At 45.3% G+C, this 20,942-nt stretch overlaps 1 protein-coding gene across 4 annotated transcripts in view; it reads right to left on the reverse strand.

The window, feature by feature from the left end:
- Positions 1-20,942, reverse strand: part of EPS8L1 (EPS8 signaling adaptor L1) — a 349,361-nt gene that overhangs the window by 54,503 nt on the left and 273,916 nt on the right. For all 4 annotated transcript variants that reach the window (XM_073602314.1, XM_073602315.1, XM_073602316.1 and 1 more), the window contains one exon: positions 1,874-2,009. In XM_073602314.1, coding sequence (XP_073458415.1) covers positions 1,874-2,009 — 136 coding nt within the window. The remainder of the gene's footprint in view (positions 1-1,873; positions 2,010-20,942) is intronic.

The following is a 20,942-nucleotide window of genomic DNA, read 5'->3' on the forward strand; positions in this document are numbered from 1 at the left end:
TTGGCAGCATGGGCCATCCTTCCGGTTTCAAGGCATGAACTGGGTCAAAGAGTATGTTGGGTCATTGGGTAATGGATCAAATCTCTGAATTATATGTGTCAGTTCCTGATAAGTCATGGCTGAGTAACTGATTTTGATCTATAATATAAAGGGCATCTGCTCCCCATCACAGTGTAAGAGTACGTGGTGTGAACTAAAACGCTAAACCCTACATATTTTAATGCTACGGGAAATGCACTTTACATACGTTTTCTACTTGTGGAGGCTTTGGAGGGGTCCTGGTGCTCTCACATGTATGCGTTCTGTGCCATATGTAGTAAGTTGCCTTACTTGATACTGTATGTTTTCCTATATACATGTTATGTGCATTTATGTGTTTATGACACGTATTACTGTTTATATTTTTAGATAGTTGTCCAATCTGTTGCTCCTAAGAACCCCCAGACGAAGACCCTTGAGTTGAAAGGCATAGGGGTACCCACAATTCTTTTTGGGATCTAGAGCCATTTCTTGTTATGACGAAAGTCCTATTCTGTGAAAAATTTGTATTCACTGTTGCATGCATTTTATTTTTGTCTTAAGATTGTATTAAATAAAACTATATTTATATTTTTATATATTTGTCATAGTGGTGCCTTTCCAAAAGTCCCTTCCATAAACCTTCTTTCTGTAAGCACTTTACGTACTCCTTGACCCCCACAATTGCCCATGTATAAAACAAATCTTTGGTTCTTGAGTAAATCCCCCACCAAGAGATTTCAATAGTGGTGTATAAACAATGCCCCTTTGTCCATATTGATCAACTCTTTGATCTGGAGGATAGACACCTCTTTGTCAAGTGCATGTTGTATGACCAATGTTCTGCCTCTCCAATCTAAGCACTGCAAGTGTGATCTCTATAATTCTTTCTTATTGGAGGAGAGTCTCATCTAAGCCCAAACCCACATTTGGACACCTCATCTGTTAGATGCAGTACTGAAACATTTTCATAAATCATTAGCTAAAGTTAGATTAGTGGAATGTTGGCAGATTACATAGTTCCAGACTGAAACTATACATACCTTTCTGCAGTGCATCAGTCATACTCTAGGTTGGATCTCTTTATGATAGACCAGGGGTATTTGCATCAAATTAGTTGAATTAAAAATCCTCCCCATAAAGCTCTTGATCATGCCCCAATGTTGCTGAGTTTAATGTCTGCCTGTGCAGTTCCCAGAGAGTGAACCTAGAAGTTACATTAATCTCTTCTAAAAGATGATGCAATTTTGGGAACTTTGCTCAATGCTGTGAAATGGTTTTACAGCAAAAGGCTCAGCAGGGGGCATGTGTTAGCCTGCTGTGGGAGGTTTACAATGCAGCAATGCAAAGGAAGTTTATATCACAGTGCGCCTGTCTGAAACATCAGCTTCAAGCTGATCCAAAAAAGATTCCCAGATCCCTCAAAAGATCCCAAACAAAAGACTGGGTTAATCAGATTGATTTTACTACAACTGCAGCCTACAAGGAAATTATGAGTGGGTCTAGTATCTTGCTGACTAAATAGGAGGCACAATTTAATAGTGAGTATTAATTCCAGAATGCGAGATGACAGGAGGGTGTTTTTTCCTATATTACTCATTCTTTCAATCTTTTTTCCTTGTGATGGCACTTATGTTACTATTACCCATATAGTGAGGACTGTTACTTGGCATCTCATTGTTTCGATGCAATGCTGTAAGAAGAAATATGTGGTTGTATGCCCTGATGTAGTCTATGTGCCTTGGATTACACTAAGTGCTCTCTGGATGGCACCTATTTCTTCTTTGTATGAATCAATTAAAACAGATTTTGGAAAATAAAAGAAAAACTACATTATCAGAATATCAGTGCTCACCTGTGACCTTAACTCTTCATGACGATGCTGAAGCTCCACTGGATCATCCCAGGGCTGGCCATTGCTATTACTTGGCACCCATCCACTATTAAAAGTTGGTGTATATGGGGGACAGTAGTCACGAGGAAAATCCAGTCTTTTGGGTAAATAAAATATGTTTTATATTATTAGCCAAAGTATTCAGTCACCTGATTTTATGAATAACCTCCACTACTATTCTTCTTTTTAGAATATGCATATAAAATGTTTGTGTTATAAATAATACAGTATGTAAATAATCAATCTGCACAATCCAATACTATATCAATGAAATTAATTTAAAAAGTTGCTAGCCAACACCCATAAGTGATTCAAACCTTAGTGAGCTAATACTATATCAATTAAATTGATTAAAACAATTGCTAGCCATATATATATAAATAATACAGGTCCTCAATAATATAAGTTCACATGCACTGTAAGCAGAGCTTGGATTAAGACAAACTGAAACCTATGCAAGTTAACACCTTTGGGCCATCTGCCTAAATCAGCCAGTAATATTTGAACATTCACAGGAACATCTTTTTTCAATATCCCATCTTTATACTTTAACGAGTTGTAAGAATGCTTAAAGTTCACCTTTTCAGGCAGAATTTCACTTTTCTTTATAAAAAGAATTATTTTGTAATATAAATTTCTGGCCCAGCCATCCCAGTGTTCCTATCTCTCACTTACCTGATCCAAAAAAGGTTTGAAATTGAAGGTTTCTTTATGAATTTTAAAACATTCTTTCTGGTTTCATCATTTCCTGTAGGTCAGCTCCCTCATTCTGTGTGTTTTTGCATCACAGAAAGGGATGTGATAGGGCGTGTATTACCAGTCTGGACCACACCTCCCTCATCTCAATACCACCACCTACTTCTTCCCTTAAGTTGACCATACACATTACAATCTGATTGCACAATCTCCTTTAGATCTTCCATCAGCTATGTAGTGCGAAGGCCTGTCTGATTTGATACAAATGAATAGATTGTTCAGGTGGGTCATCCTGTTTCATAGTTCTAGTAAATCTATACGGAGATTGTACAGCTTTTAGGTTCACATCTTCACATAGTGTGAAATCACGTTCCCGCCTACGCTTTTTTTTGGTGGGGGGGGCCTTTTGGAACGTTTCCACTCATCACGTATAGGGCAGCCCACTTGAATGAGGTGCCCTATGCTCAACAATCGCCCCAAAGAAGCTCCAAGACTTTTTATTAGAGTAAAGCATGGTGTGATTTTCACTGTGCTTTTTGATGCGTTTGCAGCATGTTTCTGAAATGCATTTTCTGTGCTGTTAACCATGCGTTTGGAAACACACAGATGTGAATGGAGCCTTGTTTTTCTTATGTAAACAAACAAATTTCACTTTCAGGACCCATTTACACCTAATGTAGTGAGAGCGCATGTTTTTTGGCTTATTGTTTCCGTGATACACATAGGGTAGTCCGTTGCTTTCAATGAGCTGTGCTATACATAGCAAAGTAGCTTATGGCACATTTTGGTATGGTGCAAGTTGCACATTTTTTACTGTGCACTTTGCTGCGTTTGTCACCCATTTTTTAATATGGCAAAGTATGTTTACTGTGCCTTAAACATTTAATAACACTGAAAGCGCAACTAGTTAATTTTAGGTGTATAAAGATGGCCATACATTATACAATCTAGTTGTGCAATCACTGTACAATCTCCTTTAGATTTAACGAAACTATGAAATAGGAGGAGATACCATCTATCCAATTGGGCAGGCCCTTGCACTACACCAGGAGAGTCCAACCCGCGGCCCCAGAGAGTTTAGCATCCAGACATATCAAACAGGCAAATTTAAATGTGGAGGGATCCCGGGGATGCTGTGCAAACATAGTTGATGGGTGAGGGGTGTGAGTTTTAATGAGGTCAGTGCAGGATGTGTGTGCTAATGAGGTCAGCTGGTAAGCTCCTTCTTGTGTCTTACTGGTTTCTCTGTCCCAAATCTATATACCTGGAAGTCTCTGAAGCTTTCTAAGAATTACAGCAAGGGCTAAAGGTAAGGCCTTGTTCTAAAAATCAAAGAAAGCTTTTATTTTTTGCAACCGAGGTACATTAATGGTACATAGGGGAGCTGGAATTTAGAAGAAAAAAAAAAAGGTGAACTTATCCTTTAAATTTCAATATTATATTGAAAAATCGTAAGCTCTCCTACCTTCTGTACATATCTATTAACTAACAGAAATGTTCTACACTGTTTTATCCCTACACCTGATGCTGAACTTTAGAATGTTTAGTATTTTTATAGATTTCCATAAGATTTCAATCACAGCAATTTGTCACCCATGATTTCAACTGTTTCCCAGTTTTGACTAAATGATGATAGAATGATAGAAACTAGTCTGAAAATCAGGCAAAAATATCTGACTGACACTGCAGTGGTAATAATCAATTGCCAACTCAATTTTAATTATATAAAGTTGTTTAAAACCAGAAAACAAATGCAACATTCAAAGGGAAAAATATTGCAGTAGGAAATTACAAAACTGCAAAAAAAAAAAAAAAATATATATATATATATATATATACTGTATATAGCCAGAATGACCAACTTCCAAGCTTCTATCTTCAGTATACAGAATACCATAATTGACTGTAAGCTCCTATATTTTGTGAATCTTTATTTAATACCCAATAGATAGTAAGCCCTTCTAATTTTTGTAGCACTCTTTCTTACCCCCATCTGTAAGAAACTCATCTCCTGTATCATTTACTATATACCCTAAGGCTCCTTTCACACTGGGACGCTCGGCTTGTTTTAGCAGCGCTTTAGGGCTTTTTAGCGGAGCACTTTTTGGCTGCTAGCGAGGTGCTTTTTACCCCCCCCCAAAAATTGTAAAAAGTCCAGTTTTGCAGAACTTTCAAATCGTTTTTCAGGCGCATTGGAAGCGCTGCCTATTCATTGCAATGGGCACGGCGTTTTGGGACCGCTAAATACAGCCCTCCCAACCCGCCCCAAAGATGCTGCTTGCAGGACTTTTCGTAACGTCCTGCAATTGCACCACTCCAGTGTGAAAAGACACACTACAATGAATGGGAGGCGGTTTTCAGGCACTTTACAGAGGCCATTTTTAGCGATAAAGCGCCTGAAAACCGCCTCAGTGTGAAAGTAGCGTAAAGGACAACTGCAACCTTGTTGTAAATATCAATCTTGTAACAAGCTTAGCACACTTAATAACTCAGCAATATAAATGAGATACCATTTTCCACATAGATGTTGCCTTGGTCTGCCAAATGTAACTTCGTTGCTAAAATCAACCAAAATTATGGCTGCTTACACCATCACTAAAGGACGATCCAGGCTCTTGTAGAGCACAGGGGAGTATTTCCTGGTACACTCACTTGTCCATAAGTCTCTGACGTCAATATACCTAAAACCCACCTACATCAACTCCCCTTGTGTTCATAACACTGACCTGTTAGCTGATTAGTTGAAACCCAAACAGCAAAATCGTGCTTACCTACTGCGTATGGTCAGGTTCACCTGAGTTTGCAATACAAGCGATGGGTGTACTGCTCTTCTGCTGAGTACTGCTCAGGTAAAATGGTGAGTGTATGAATGCTACTAAATCTCCCTAATATGATCATCAAACAGTAAACAGGTGGACATGACAAACAGAAGGTGGAAGTGGGTGGGAGTGAGTTCATTTAGGTGCATTGAGCCTGGGGTTCACACTAGCGCAATCTCAGCCATACAGTTGTATGGCTGAACTCGCATTGGATTCACACAGAAAATAGTGCAGATACTTGTTTTTCCCCGCACTAGAATCGGATCGCGTTGGGTGTTCTCACTGCAATCTGTGAACTAAACAGGGGGTGTCATTAACAAGTTAATGACACCCACAGCGGTTCGCAGAAGGCAGTGTGAACTGCCTGTGGGAGGGATGAGACGCGGGAACCAGCGCTGTAATCGCGCTGGTTCCTGCATTGCACGTATGTGAACCCAGGGTCAATTCTGTGACACGTAGAACACAAGAAAATACTTACTGTCAGGTCTTTTTTTTTAGGGGGAACTTGGTGGAACTCAGTTCCACCACCTCTGGCCCAAACTCTTTGGTGCCTGCTCACCACAATCACTTGTAAACACAGAAGTCCGGTTTCTGTGTTTACAAGTGACAGCTCTGCACTCTGTATGTAACTCCCATGAACTCTGTACTCTGTATGTAATGCAATCCTGATATTTAATGCCCCTTTAAGACCCTTCTACTGTTTGTGAGATATGACCACACCCACTATTTGATGTGATTTGGAGGGTGTGTGTGGGGGGAGGGGTTTTGGGGGGTCGTGGTTGAGTTCCAGCACCTATTGTTTGAGAAAAAAAGCCCTGCTTACTGTGTACCCTTTCCTCCACAACAGCCTGGATAGTAAGCAAGGGATGATGCCAGCAACCAAAACTTTGGTGGATTTTAGCAACAGGTAAATTAGGCAGACAACATTTTAGTTATATGGGAAAAGGTATAGTATTTATATTGCTGATATAATAAATGTGAGAGGCTCATCACAATAGTCATTTTTAAAACAAAGGTGCAATTGTCCTTTCAGGGCAACCTTACACAAGCATGAACATCCAAGATCGTAATGCCTGTTCTCCTGTGCTGATTTTGACAGTTTTCAGCACCTTTCTGCTGGCATTTGCAACCTGGGCTCCAGTGAGCAAGAGGCGGTGGACAGGGGCGGCTCCAGACAATTTTTTTTGGGGGTGCTGTGTGGGTGCTGAAAGTATAAGTGGTGGTGCTAGTGCGGCACAAGTCGCCCTCTTGTGGGCGTGATCAAAAAGTGGGTGTTTTTTCATGGTCTCTCCCATTGTATAGACAAAATAGGGCCTTCGGGCACACAGAATTGTTGGAGTAAAACAAGCTCAAATGGAACCAGCGATGATAAACCCCAGCATGTATAAGGGCCAGGAATGATAACCCCTAGTACATGTTAGGGCCAGCCAGAACACCCAGCACAGCATAACAGTGAGGAACAGTACACAGCATATAGTGCAGAGCAGGAGTGACCCCTTAGAGTGCCCAGATTAGGAGTGACCCCATAGAGAGAGTGCCCCCTTTAGAGGGCCCAGAGCAGGAGAGTGACCCCATATACAGTGCCCGCAGTAGGACAGTGACCCTCATATACAGTGCCCACAGCACAACGGTGACCCCATTACACAGTGCCCACAGCACAATGGTGACCCATTACACAGTGCCCACAGCCTGATTGTGACCCAATACACAGTGCCCACAGCAGGAGAGTTCCCTTTTTAGAGTGCCCAGAGCAAAACAGTGGCCCCTTAGAGTGCTCAGAGCAGGAGAGTTCCCCAGTAGAGAGAGTGCCATTTAGATCACCCAGAGCAGGAGAGTGGCCCCTTTAGAGCGCCCAGAGCAAGAGAGTGGCCCCCTTAGAGAGAGTGCCCTTTAGAGTGCCCAAAGCAGGAGAGTGGCCCCTTACCCAGTGCCCACAGCAGGACGGTGACTCCATACACAGTGCCCACAGCAGGACGGTGACTCCATACACAGTGTCCACAGCAGAAGGATGACCCCATACACAGTGCCCACAGCAGGAGGGTGACCCCATACACAGTGCCCACAGCAGGAGGATGACCCCATACACAGTGCCCACTGCAGGAGGATGACCCCATACACAGTGCCCACAGCAGGAGGGTGACCTCATTAACAGTGCCCATAGCACGACGGTGACCCCATACACAGTGCCCACAGCAGGATGGTGACCCCATACACAGTGCCCACAGCAGGACGGTGACCCCATACACAGTGCCCACAGCAGGACGGTGACCCCATACACAGTGCCCACAGCAGGACGGTGACCCCATACACAGTGCCCACAGCAGGACGGTGACCCCATACACAGTGCCCACAGCAGGACGGTGACCCCATACACAGTGCCCACAGCAGGACGGTGACCCCATACACAGTGCCCTCAGCAGGACGGTGACCCCATACACAGTGCCCTCAGCAGGACGGTGACCCCATACACAGTGCCCACAGCACGACGGTGACCCCATACACAGTGCCCACAGCACAACGGTGACCCCATACACAGTGCCCACAGCACAACGGTGACCCCATACACAGTGCAAGAGCAGGAATGTGACCCCATGGAGTCCAATGGTGCACTGTTATGGGGACACCTGATCATCATTTGGGCACTGTAAATAGCAGGCACAGGCACTCCTGATCTGCGTGGCATTCTAATGATTGCAGTACATGTGCCCAATAAGAGGGCTGATATCCAAGGATTTCACTGCTCAGTCCAGATCAGGCATGCCCCTCAGTCAGTGCCTGTGTAATGCTGCTATAGATCAGAGGACTGGAAAGCTCCCCCCCCCCTCTCTTCCAGGCTCAGCAGCAACATTAAAAACAGAACGATGCCTGTAGCAGTGATCAGTCTCGCTCCTCCTAGGCCTTCCTCCTCGGAGCACACCATGTAACACACACACCCCTCTTATCCTCTGACACTGGCAGGCTCAGTCAGCTCTGCAAACTGCAATGCACTGAGTGCAGCATCTCCTTTCTGCTCCCTCCGCCTCTCTCTCCTTAGAATACCTGCTTCCTCCAGGTTCCTGGGGCACAGCACAGGGCTGGGCTCTCTCGGTTGCTTCCATCCCATTCATCTTTTGGTGGCAAATGCAGGAGATAGCATGTGTCACCACCCAGCACTGGATCAATCCGCCACTGATGCAGGCTCACCGCCCAGCCCCTGCCGGGTCTAACTGATCATTAGCGGCTGTATCCCTCTACTTCACAAAAGAGTCCCTAGCCTCTTGCAGACAGGATTCACAGCAGGTATCAAATAGTTTTTTAAAAATCCCGTGACTGTACTGTAATACCTCTGTGGAAATTTTGGGGGTGCTATGAGGGTGCTTGAATATTTTTTGGGGAAGCTTCAGCACACCCAAGCACCCACCTGGCGCCGCCACTGGTGGTGGAAGATGCTGTGGCAGATCACACTTGGGTGCTGAAGGGGGAGAGCAGAACACCTCAGAAGAGAGCACCAAAGTACTGAAAGAGTGAGAAAGTTGTCCAAGAGCAGAGGGGCTGGGAGGCGAACAAGAAGTAATGGTGCTGCCAAGCATCAAAATAGCTGACTCCTAGTACCTCTCCTTCACCTCCTGCCCTTAGCAAAAAATAAAAATAAAAAAAATAATAGACCCTAGGGTGTCCTCAAGCAATTAATGAGAAGGGTGGGCAACAACAACGCAAACAGAACTGTGCCAACAGACCTAACAACAAGAGTCAAAAAGCCCCACATTTTGAGTCCAGCTGAGGGGACGTGGAGGAAAGGAGGTCCAGACAAAGCCAGCTCAGTGAGGAGAGAAGAAAGTGGAAGGAGATTGAACAGCTGAAGAGCCTGGAATTAACCCCAGCAGGAGAAGGCGATTTTAGACCTGGAAACAGGTCTAAACTGGAGGTGAGTGCAGTGGTGAAATACAACAAATCCACAAGGGTGAAGGTGGAAAAACTGCAGAATATGAGAAGCACATTTAAAGGGAAAATTATTTGAAAGAAGAAAAGCACTACTAATTGAACTATAGTCATCTAGGACTGTCACATTTGTTTTATTTTATTTTACTGTACACAAGAAAGTTTGTCACTGAATAATGAAAGCAGTTTTGTGGTTTGAAAGTAAGGTTTTGGTTTAAAAACATTAGTAGGATTGCACACGGATAGGCGCAGCCAACATTTTCGATTTTATTTTGAGTGCAGCTGCAAGAACCACTTAGCCGTTGTGATGATATATAAATTATACATATAATCTGTATCTATGCTAAATCTGTGTCTGTAGAGCATGTTCAAACCTTAAAGGGGTTGTAAAGGCAGAAGGTTTTTTATCTTAATGCATTCTATGCATTAAGATAAAAAGCCTCCTGTGTGCAGCAGCCCCCCTAATACTTACCTGAGGTCCCTCTAGCTCCAGCGATGTTGTAGGAATGTCTCGGCCATCTGGAACTCCCCTTCTCATTGGCTGAGACAGCAGCACGGCACCATTTGCTCCCGCTGCTGTCAAAATCAGTCAGCCAATGAGAATAGAAAGGGGTCGGGCGGCAGCTCCGTGTCTGAATGGACACAGGAAGCTGTGACTCAGTTTGGGTGCCCCCATAGCAAGCTGCTTGCTGTGGGGGCACTCAACAGGAGGGAGGGGCCTGGAGAGCCAAAGAGTGACCAGAGAAGAGGACGATCTGGGCTGCTCTGTACAAATCCACTGCAACAGGGGAGGTAACTATAACATGTTTGTTATTTTTAACTAAAAAAAACCCCAAGACTTTACAATCACTATAACAGAGTTAACATGTTATGAGATTTTTTACTCCAGGAGTATATAATGAGTTTGGAAATTCTAGAGAAATGCTTAAATAATGCATTACAATTTAACTAAATCCATTAGATTTTAGTCGACTAAAATATACTGATTCTGATTTAGTTTTGGTCATAGTCTTGAGTAAAATTCCATTTTAGTTTTAGTCGTATTTTAGTCATCTGAATTGTTTTAGTTTTACAGTATATATTAGTCATCTGAATTGTTTTAGTCATATTTTAGTCAACTAAAATAGTGTTAATTTCGTCATCTAAAACATTTTAGCCAACAAAATTAATACTGCCGACAGAGGTGTTTTATGAAATCTGTGGGCCTGTGTCCAGGATCATAGGTTGGGCCCTAGACACAGAGGGGAAAAAAAATGCAGGTCTGCGTGCACCACAGCGAAAACAGTGTGGTTTAAATTGCACTAAATATTGGTTGTGGCCCTATAGCTCATCAGTTTAGATTGAACTATGAATAATGGGCCTATAATTATTGCTGTGCATCAGTGGCGGTGCGTCCATTAAGGGCGCATGGGCACCGCCCCCCGCTGTCATGCCACCCCTCTCTGTGTAGAATGGATAGAATCATGCATAGCATGAATCTATCCATGGGCACTGGAGCCACCCTGTATTCAGGCACCCGGCCCCTTTTCGGATGCCATGCGCCTGAATTCCAGCGGTGGGGGTGTTTTTTTGAAGCACCTAATTAGAGCCATAGGCTCTAATAGGCTTCAAAAAAGGTGGACTTGGAGCACAAAGCATTGCACTTGCAGTCCACCCAGGTGTGTTAGCAAAGCAAATGAATATTTGCTTTTCTAACACTGAACCACCTCTCAGCCAATCGGGAGGCGCAGATCTAATACCCACACCTGATTGGCTGAAGGCACAGGAACGGCAGAAGAAGAGATGCACGGGAGGACAGAGAACCATGGAGGACACGGGAGTCGTCGCCTGACCCACAGCTCGCCGCCGTCACCCGCCACCAGGATGGGGTAATTATGTGACCGTCAGATGGGGAGCGAGGAGGGGTCACAGAGGCTGCATATGATGGGCACAGAGGCTGCATATGATGGGCACAGAGGCTGCATATGATGGGCACAGAGGCTGCATATGATGGGCCCAGTGGATGCATTTATGGGGCCCAGTGGCTGCATTTTAAGGGGCCCAGTGGCTGCATTTTAAGGGGCCCAGTGGCTGCATTTTAAGGGGCCCAGTGGCTGCATTTTAAGGGGCCCAGTGGCTGCATTTTAAGGGGCCCAGTGGCTGCATTTTAAGGGGCCCAGTGGCTGCATTTTAAGGGGCCCAGTGGCTGCATTTTAAGGGGCCCAGTGGCTGCATTTTAAGGGACCCAGTGGCTGCATTTTAAGGGACCCAGTGGCTGCATTTTAAGGGGCCCAGTGGCTGCATTTTAAAGGGCCCAGTGGCTGCAATTGATAGCACAGTTAGGCTGCAATTGATGTTTTTTTTTCAGTATTTTGTTAGAAAATAGCAACGTTTACATAAGTAGGTGCCCATGATGGGCGTGTTTACTTTTGTACATTTGTGTACAATGGGAAGGTAGGGGATGGCTCAAAATATTTTTTGGGGGGTAATAAACCACTTGCCATGAAACCTTTTTTTTTTACATTTTTTTATTTTCTCACTAAAAATTTCCTATGTGATATGATGTTGTTATGATAGGTTCTCTTTGATGACACGTCAGGAGTGTTTTAGACCCCTGATTTCTCACATTCCTTCCATTGAAGCTAATAGAGCACAGATTGCCCTACATTAGCTTCCAGAGTTCAGAGAAAGCAACTTTAATTTAAAAGCCAACAGTAGGCTAATATAATATACACAAACTCACCCCACACTGCCACTGATGTATGGCATACATTGGAGGCAGTAAAAGAGTTAAACAAAAAAAGGGGGGGCAGTTATAACGCAACTGGAGTAAATGAGCCTTTGCCTGGACAACATGGTAAAGACACACATAAGTGAGGCTTATTCATACTATGTGCAGTAACCTGCATTTTTCTGTGCTAGATATATGCAGGTCATTGAAAGGACTCATGGAACACAATTGTTTTCTATGTTTGCCTTCAAAGCCTATTTCCATTATTAATGTCCCTTTAAATAGTTAATTTGGGTCAAGTTGGCTGAAATGAACTTTTTACTGAACTAACACTTGTGCACTTTATTAATTGTATGTAGCCTCAGCTACAGTAAATACAGTATAAAACGCTTTGTTCCAGCAGCAGAACAGTGACTTCCTGTCCCACTCCCCGAAACAAAATAGAGTTGGGCTGAGTGCTCACAGGAAGCTTTGTATTCTTTGAATGATTACAAAGCTCCCTCCACTTGGCTGAAGTGGAGTTTGTGACGCCATCTGCCGATCTCTACGCCAATCAGAGGAAGTTTTGTATTTATTTAAATGAAAACAATGGCTAACACATATGTCCCCCCCCTCCACTGCCTTTGCAACATAAGGGGAAACAGATAGGAGGCAGTAAAAATGCATGGCTGAACTATTTGTTTTTACCATCCCTCAAACACAGGTGTAAATAAGGCCTAAAAAGAATCCTCTCGCTGTGTTTATGTGATCATTATCATGATTATGATCACATAGCACAGGCTGTACGGTGCGATCATCATGATAATGATCACAGGCATTGTGGATGCATCATTCATTCATGGTTTTAGACAGTGTTTCACTGCACACAATTTCACACTGCTCCAGTTTCCCCACAGCGCAGTGTACCTGTGGTTTTCATGCGGGATACCTGCACTTTCCCATAGACCTCCATTAGATAGGGCGTTTTTGGTGTATTTTCTGAAAGTGCACCAAAACTGTTGCATACTGCATCTTTTTTTTTTTTAAAGATATATTTATTGGATTTTAAAACAGACATACAGAAAAAAAAACCTACAAACCCAACACAATTCAGTGTACTGTGTACACAAAAGACAATGTACAAAGGAACAAGCAAGAAACATCACTTGCAAAGTTGTCACACACGTTTTCCTGTGATCATTGATTATACAGGGTATATAGATTCTCATTAATAGATTCATTTTATTCAAACATATCCTTTGTCAGAGTATAGTGTATAGTTAGCCGAGCTACATAAGTATATATCCAACATACTGACACAGGAGTTATGCTCCGTACACACGGTCGGATTTTCCGATGGAAAATGTCCGATCGGAGCGTGTTGTCGGAAATTCCGACCGTGTGTGGGCTCCATCGGACATTTTCCATCGGATTTTCCGACACACAAAGTTGGAGAGCAGGAGATAAAATTTTCCGACAACAACATCCGTTGTCGGAAATTCCGATCGTGTGTACACAAATCCGACGGACAAAGTGCCAGGCATGCTCAGAATAAATAAAGAGATAAAAGCTATTGGCCACTGCCCCGTTTATAGTCCCGACGTACGTGTTTTACGTCACCGCGTTCAGAACGATCGGATTTTCCGACAACTTTGTGTGACCGTGTGTATGCAAGACAAGTTTGAGCCAACATCCGTCGGAAAATATCCTAGGATTTTGTTGTCGGAATGTCCGAACAAAGTCCGACCGTGTGTATGGGGCATTAGAGTCAAGGGACTAGCTAACCATCTACCCCAAATTTTTTGGAATGTTTTAACTCTTTTCCGAGTCTCTAAGGTAAGCTTATACAAGGGTAGAGAATCATTGACTAGTTATAGCCAAACGGATCTTGTTAGGGACAACGATCCCTTCCATGACAATAGGAGAGACTTCTTCACATAAAAATAAAGGAAGTGGAGCAGTCTTTTAGCATGAGAGGGGATGGTTAAGTCACCAAAAATTGCCAAAATTACAGCGGCCATAATCCTAGCCTCATCGTGCCCATAATTACAGCCTTACAGTGCCCATAATTGCAGCCCTCACCATGCCCAAAATTGCAGCCTCACTGTGCCAATAATTGCAGCTTTACAGTGCCCATAATCGCAGCCTTACAGTGCCCAAAATCGCAGCCTCACCGTGCCCATAATCGCTGCCTCGCCGTGCCCATAATCGCAGCCTCGCCGTGCCCATAATCGCAGTCTCACCGTGCCCATAATCGCAGCCTTACCATGCCCATAATCGCAGCCTCACTATGGTCAGTGCCTGGATTACACAGAGCAGGCATCCCCCGCTGTGTCTCAGAACTCAGTGTGAAAACTTTGACCGTGCTGTGAAAAAAGTCCCACTCTCCTCCTAGACCAGCTCGTGTGATAGACACAGTGTTCTATCACACTAGCTGGTCTAGGAGGAGGACGGGACTTTTGTCACAGCGCAGACAAAGTTTTTAACATTCCGCTCTGACCAATGTGTGTGACATGTAGTGGAGGAGGAGGAGGGAGGGGAGCGCTACAGGCAGCCACAGCTTAGTCCAAAGCGGCCCCAGGGCAGGAAGCCTACCGGGAAATGTCCATGTAGGCCAGTCCGGCCATGCCTCCTGTCACTCAGTCACTGACAGAGCAGCCTGAGCGGCTGTACTCCATTCGGCCGCTCGGGCTGCTCTGTCTGTGGCTGAGTGTCAAGCTCAGCCGGGAGATCGCCTGGCACTCGCGGGGGACAGGGAGCCCACACCCAAATGTGGGAGACTCCCGCGACTCGCGGGAGAGTTGAGATGTCTGGAAATTGGGAAACACCAGTCCCGCCAAGTGGGTTGGAAGTCTTAATGTTTCAAGTGCTAATCTAAGAGATCGGCAATTCCACAGGAATGCCATGCAGAGGGTATCAATACATTTAAAAATAGATTTGTGAATTTTACATGGAGAATTGGCCATAACATAGACCAGTTTAGGGAGATAAATCATCTTAATGACATTGGCCCTTCCCATGAGGCAGATCCATCCATCTCTTGGTTTGAAGTTGTAGCCGAGACAGTAGGGGACACACATTATTGGTAATATACAAGGATAAGGGTAGTTGAACCACAACACCCAGGTATCTAAATTGGGGGTACAACCTGTAATCTGGAATCCGGGTGAATCCTGGGGACAGTAGTTTGATCTAGAGGGAAGAGAATGGATTTGTCCCAGCTGACCCGGAAGCCAGAGTAGTCACCAAAATGTGTTCATTTCAGACAGAAGGTTGTTTAGGGAATCATGAGGGTCAGCCAAGTAAACCAGGGTGTCGTCTGCATAGAGAGAAATCTTTTCCTCTATAGTGCCAATGGGGAGACCACTTATTAAAAGGGGAACTACGAATCCGTATGGCAAGTGGTTGCATAGCTAGGGCAAATAGGAGGGGTGATAAGGGGCACCCCTGCCTAGTGCCTCTGGTTTTTGGGAAGGCGTTTGTGATGTGTAAATTCACCCAAATACGCGCCATCTGTGATGAGTAGAGGAGTGCATGCTATAATAAGAGGGCCAAAACCATAAAGCTGCAAAACCTTAAAAAGATAGGGCCACTTCACATTGTCAAAAGCTTTACACGTATCCAGGGAGGCTATGGCACAAGTTGGGGGACAGTCATGTGGATATTGTAAGTTGTGGAACGATCTATGGATATGCATTCTGGTAGAACGGCCAGGGATAAAACCTCCCTGATCACTCCTCAGCAATTTCGCAACCACCATATTTAGACGATTGGCCAGTACTTTAGCTAGTATCTTTATGTCCACATTAATGAGAGAATTTGGATGGTAAAAATCACATTTAAGAAGGTCTTTACGTGGTTTTAGTAACGGGATAATTAATGCCTCACACATAGTAGGGGGGAGGATTCTGGCTTCGAGAGCCTTGTTGTAGGTGTGAAAAAGGAACGGACAAAGCAGGTGCTTAAATTGGACATACTATTCAGCCGGGAAGACATTTAGACCAGGCGTCATGTTAGCTGGCAGTTGCAAAATGGCCAGGGTGAGTTCCCCAACAGAGAGGGGTGCGTCTAGTTCCTCCCATGTACTGTCTGGTAGGACAGGGAGAGATGCCTGTTCCAGGTACTCATTTAGTTGAGCCTCAGTATATCCAACTCTAGTAGCATATAGATCTTTATAAAAAGATAGAAAGGCCTCTACAATATCCTGAGGGGCGTCACTAATCTGACCTCGGGGATTCAAAATTCGAGGAATAGATATAGGGGTGTGGTCAGGCCTAGTCAAATAGTCTAGCAAATGACCAGCTTTGTTATCATGTTCAAATATTTTTTACATGGCATGAAGCATTCGTTTTCGAGTAAGGTCGAACAGATGGAACTCAGATTCTCTACGTCTATGCAACCAGGGAGCTTGTGTGTCAGGACCCAGGTTATTAACATAGGCAGATTCTGCCACCAACATATCACCTTCCAGTTCCGTAGTAAGCTGCTGGGCAATCTTACGCAACACACCAGTAATTTCCATAAAAGTGCCCCGCAGCATAATCTTAAACATCTCCCATTCAGCAGAGTGGTCGACGATGCCCAAATTTGTGTTTTATTAGGTCACGATGCCCTGTCTGCATTCCCCCTGCACCATATCATCCTCCAGCCACTGGGAATTTAAACGCCAAATAATCGGACTGGAGTTCGGAAGGAGGAGAAGGTCTGCGTGGTCAGACACACCTAGGCAGGTAAGACACCTTAGAAACAAGGGGAAGCATGTCGTCAGAGGCAAAAGCCAAGTCTATGCGAGACATGGTGTGGAAGGAATCAGAATGACAGGAATACTGACATAACCCTGGATGCTTCTACCGCCACAACTCAGTGAGGCCATACACCTGTACCCAACCAGTAAACGAGGTAAAGGATGTACCACTACCCATCAAGTGGTCCGCAGCAGGGTCCAAGACAGCATTAAAGTCTCCCACATAAAGCAAGGGGCCAGGGGTCCTAGAGGGGAGTATGAGGGACAATTTGGAGAGTAAGTCCGGTGATAATTATTATTTTTATCATTATATGCGATTTATATAGCGCCAACAGTTTACACAGCGCTTTACATATAGGGGGGACAAAACAATTACAGTACAGTTTAATACAAAAAGGTACAGGAGGGCCCTGCTCGTAGAGCTTACATTCTAAAGGGAGGAGGTGGTGGTACAAAAGGTAATAGCTGCAGACAATGATTTGATGGGGGGGGGGGTTGGGGACGGACACATAGATGTTTACCAGTGTAAGTGTCACAGAGATAATTCGTAGGTCAAGTACAACAAACCTCCCTTCTGGGTCAGTTTTAACTTGTAAAATCTCAGCTGGAAGGAACTTAGCCAATAAAATAGAGACTCCCCAGGAGTAAGTAGTGTGGGTAGCATGAAACGAATTAGCTAGCCAAGACCGTTTAAGAGTCCGTAATTTTGTGTCAATAAGATGCGTCTCTTGAAGACAGATAACGTGGGGTTTATATTTCTTTAGGGTGGAGAAGACCAGGAACTGCTTTAGGGGTGAGTTCAATCCTCTGACATTCCAAGATATTATTTTCAACAACTTCGACATATTAATTCAGGCAGTTCATAATAAGCACAGTATGGGCAATGAGGAAAGGTAGAACACTGCAGATTATACCACTCATGACATACACAAGCATGAATGTGTTTGACAAAAGGTAAGAAAGTAATCAAGTAACCATGAAAAATAACAAAACAAAAACTTCCAAGAGTCCAAAAACCTAGCCGTCCTTGACATTGGAGGCTAGAGAGGGACCATAAAAAATAAAAGAACAACCCCTTACCCAACCCACCCCGCTCAGCCATCCCAAACATAGCGAGCCTTGGATCCCTGAACAAAACAAAACAAAAAAAGGTGAACCCCAACTACACTTGGCCAAGGTTATGAATGACCCGTGGCCTCGCCACCAATTGGTATGGGGGATGTACTGAATCCGAAGAGGTTCATGGGAACAGGTATACTGTCCTTACAAAAAGAGGAGGAGAAAAAAAAAAAAAAAAAAAAACAAGTTCCAGGATAAGGCACTAAACTGTACATTCACATGAGGCGTGGAAGGCAGGCCAAAGCCCCCATCCATGCTTATCATAATAATTATCCAGCATTGTTATCATGGAGAAAAAGAAGGATATCCTGCTGGGGTGAAATAAAGTAACCCACTCAAAAATTATAAACTCGTTAATGCCAGCTCTATATTGTGTGCATAGGAACCATAGGGACGCTCAAATAGTAGCAAAGAGGTATGTTGTGATACTGACTGTCAGAATTAAGTGCGCCTGCGTCTAGGCACCGATCCAAAACGATCATCCAGCCAAGCCATAGCTTCTTTTGGATAGGTGTAGAAATGGGCTTTGCCATCATGGATAATTCTCAGCTTAGCAGGGAAAAGCATGGCATATTGTAGGCCTTCGGTGCTTAGACGATCTTTCACAGTCGTGACGGAGGTGCGTTGCCACTGGACTTCAGCCAAAAAGTCAGGGTGGATAGAGATACTGTAGTATTGCCATTAAATTTGAGCGGTCCCTTCTCTTTTGCAAGAGGTAGGATAGTGACTTTGTCTTGGAAGTTAAGGAACCCGGGCAATCAAGGAACGTGGAGGGGTCCCCGAGGGAGGGGGGGGGGGGGCGAGGAGAAGTGCAGTGTGCACATTCATGCACAATATTAGATGAGAGTTCATCATTTCCAAAGACCTCCAGCAACCAGGAATAGAGAAACAGTTCAGGGCGGGATCCCTCAGAACGCTCTGGGAACCCCACAAGACGAAGATTGTTTCTGCAAGGTTTTTATAGATCACCTAATTTAGCTCTAAGGGTCCCCAATTCATCCGCGATGGTGCGCATTGTAGCAGATAAGGGGTGCCCTGTGTCTTCCAGGGAGCTAATACATTCCTCAGCCACCCCTGTACTCTCACATACATTTTGTACGTCTTGTTTCATAAGGGAGAAATCAATATGAATGGCTTCAATTTGTGTAGTGAGAAAAGCTTTGCAGTCTTGTATGGCTAGCATAATGCTTGCCAGTGTGGGTTCTGCCTTGGAGAAATCAGTGATCTGGCCATTCACTACAACAGGAAGGGAACCCTGCGATGTGAGAGGGTCTGTGTGAGTAGAGAAAACAGCTGGGGTAGAGTCACTCACCCAAGGAGTAGATGGCTGTGGAGAGGAGAAGGAAGGCTGCAGTGTATCTTCAGGCATGGCTGAGGGATCGGTGCCATCTTGCATGCGGAACCGGGCGAGCTGTTCTGCCGCTAATAGTGGTGCGGGCAGCCCGTATTTTACCATCATGCTGATGTAGATCGATACCCACGGCTGTGGGGAAGGACACAGTGTCTCTCGGCTGAAGATAGGACACAGGATGTCTGCAGGATGAAGGTATAGAGCTGGAGCTTCAGATCTAAGCATCTACTCGCCCCACCATGACATACTGCATCTTTGGTGCGCTTTCAGAAAACGCATCAAAAATGCCTGATCTAATGGAGGTCTATGGGAAAGCGAAGGTAGCCTACACGAAAACTACTGTTACACTGTGCTTCATCCGCGCTGTTAGGAGACTGCAGCAGGCAGTGTGAAAGGGGCTTTAGGGGGTCAGGAGTCAGAATAGTATTCTTTACAATGCAAACACTGTCTGCAGCCTGTGTCTTAACATACTGTATGCAGCCTGTACTGTGTAATCATGATGATGATCACAGGTGCTGTGGCACAGTATGGCTGTATATTATTACTACTACTGTTGTCTGTTCTAAGTCTGAGGAGGATAGAGGGGAGGTCTGAGGAGAAGAGAGGGAAGATCTGGGAGGTCTGAGCAGGAGGGGGGGGGTCGGAGGAGGACAGAGGGGGTCTGAGGATAGGGGGATCCAAGGATTATAGGGGGTCTGAGGAGGAGAGGGAGTTCTGAGGAGGAGAAGGGAGGTCGGGGGGTGGGGGCTGATGAGGAAAGGGTAGGTCTTTGGGGGGTCTGAGGAGGAGAGGGGGGGATCAGCGGAGGTCAGGGGAGCTGAGGAGAAAAGAGGGTGGTCTAAGAAGGAGAGAGGGGAGGTTTGAGGGGGTCTGAGGAGGAGAGGGGATATAGGAGGGGTCTGAGGAGGAGAGGTGGGGTTTAGAAGAGGAGAGATGGGGGTCTGATGAGGGGGGGTTTAGGGGAGGAGAGAGGGGAGGTCTGAGGGGGAGATAGGGGGGTCTGAGGGGGAGAGAGGGGGGTTCTGTGGGCTTCTGAGGAGGATGGAGAGGGGTCTGAGGAGGAGGAAGGGGGGTCTGAGGTGGGCTGAGGGAAGAGAGGGGGTTTGAGGAGGATGGGGGAGTCTGAGGTGGAGAGGGGGAGGTCTGAGGTAGAGGGGAAGGTCTGAGGTAGAGGGGGAGGTCTGAGGTAGAGAGGGGGGTCTGAGAGGGGGGTCTGAGGACAGGGGAGAGGTCAAGGGGGTCTGAGGAGGAAAGAGGGGAAGTCTGATGAGGAGGGGAAGTGGTCTGAGGCGGAGAGAGGTGGGTCCGGGGGGTCTGAGGGGCAGAGGGGGGTCTGAGGAGAAGGGATTGGTATGAGGAGGAGAGGAGGAGGAACCTGAGGAGGGGTGAGGTGGGTCTGGGAGGGGGGTCTAAGGAGGAGAAGGGTCAGAGGAGGATAGAGGGGGCCTGAGGAGGGAGGTAGGTATAATGAGGAGTGAGGGGGTCTGGGGAGGAGAGAGGGAGGTATGAGGAGAATATCTGAGGAGGAAAGAGTTGGATCTTGGGGGTCTGAAGAGGAGAAGGGGGTCTGAGAGGGGGTCAGAAGAGGAGTGAGGAGGGTCTGAGGAGGAGAGCGGAGGTCTGAAGAGAAGAGAGGGGGATCCTGTGGGGTTCTGAACAGGACGGAGGGGGGGTCTGAGGGGGAGAGAGTAGAG

Source organism: Aquarana catesbeiana, linkage group LG10 (genome assembly GCF_042186555.1).
Source record: "Aquarana catesbeiana isolate 2022-GZ linkage group LG10, ASM4218655v1, whole genome shotgun sequence".
Lineage (NCBI taxonomy): Eukaryota > Metazoa > Chordata > Amphibia > Anura > Ranidae > Aquarana > Aquarana catesbeiana.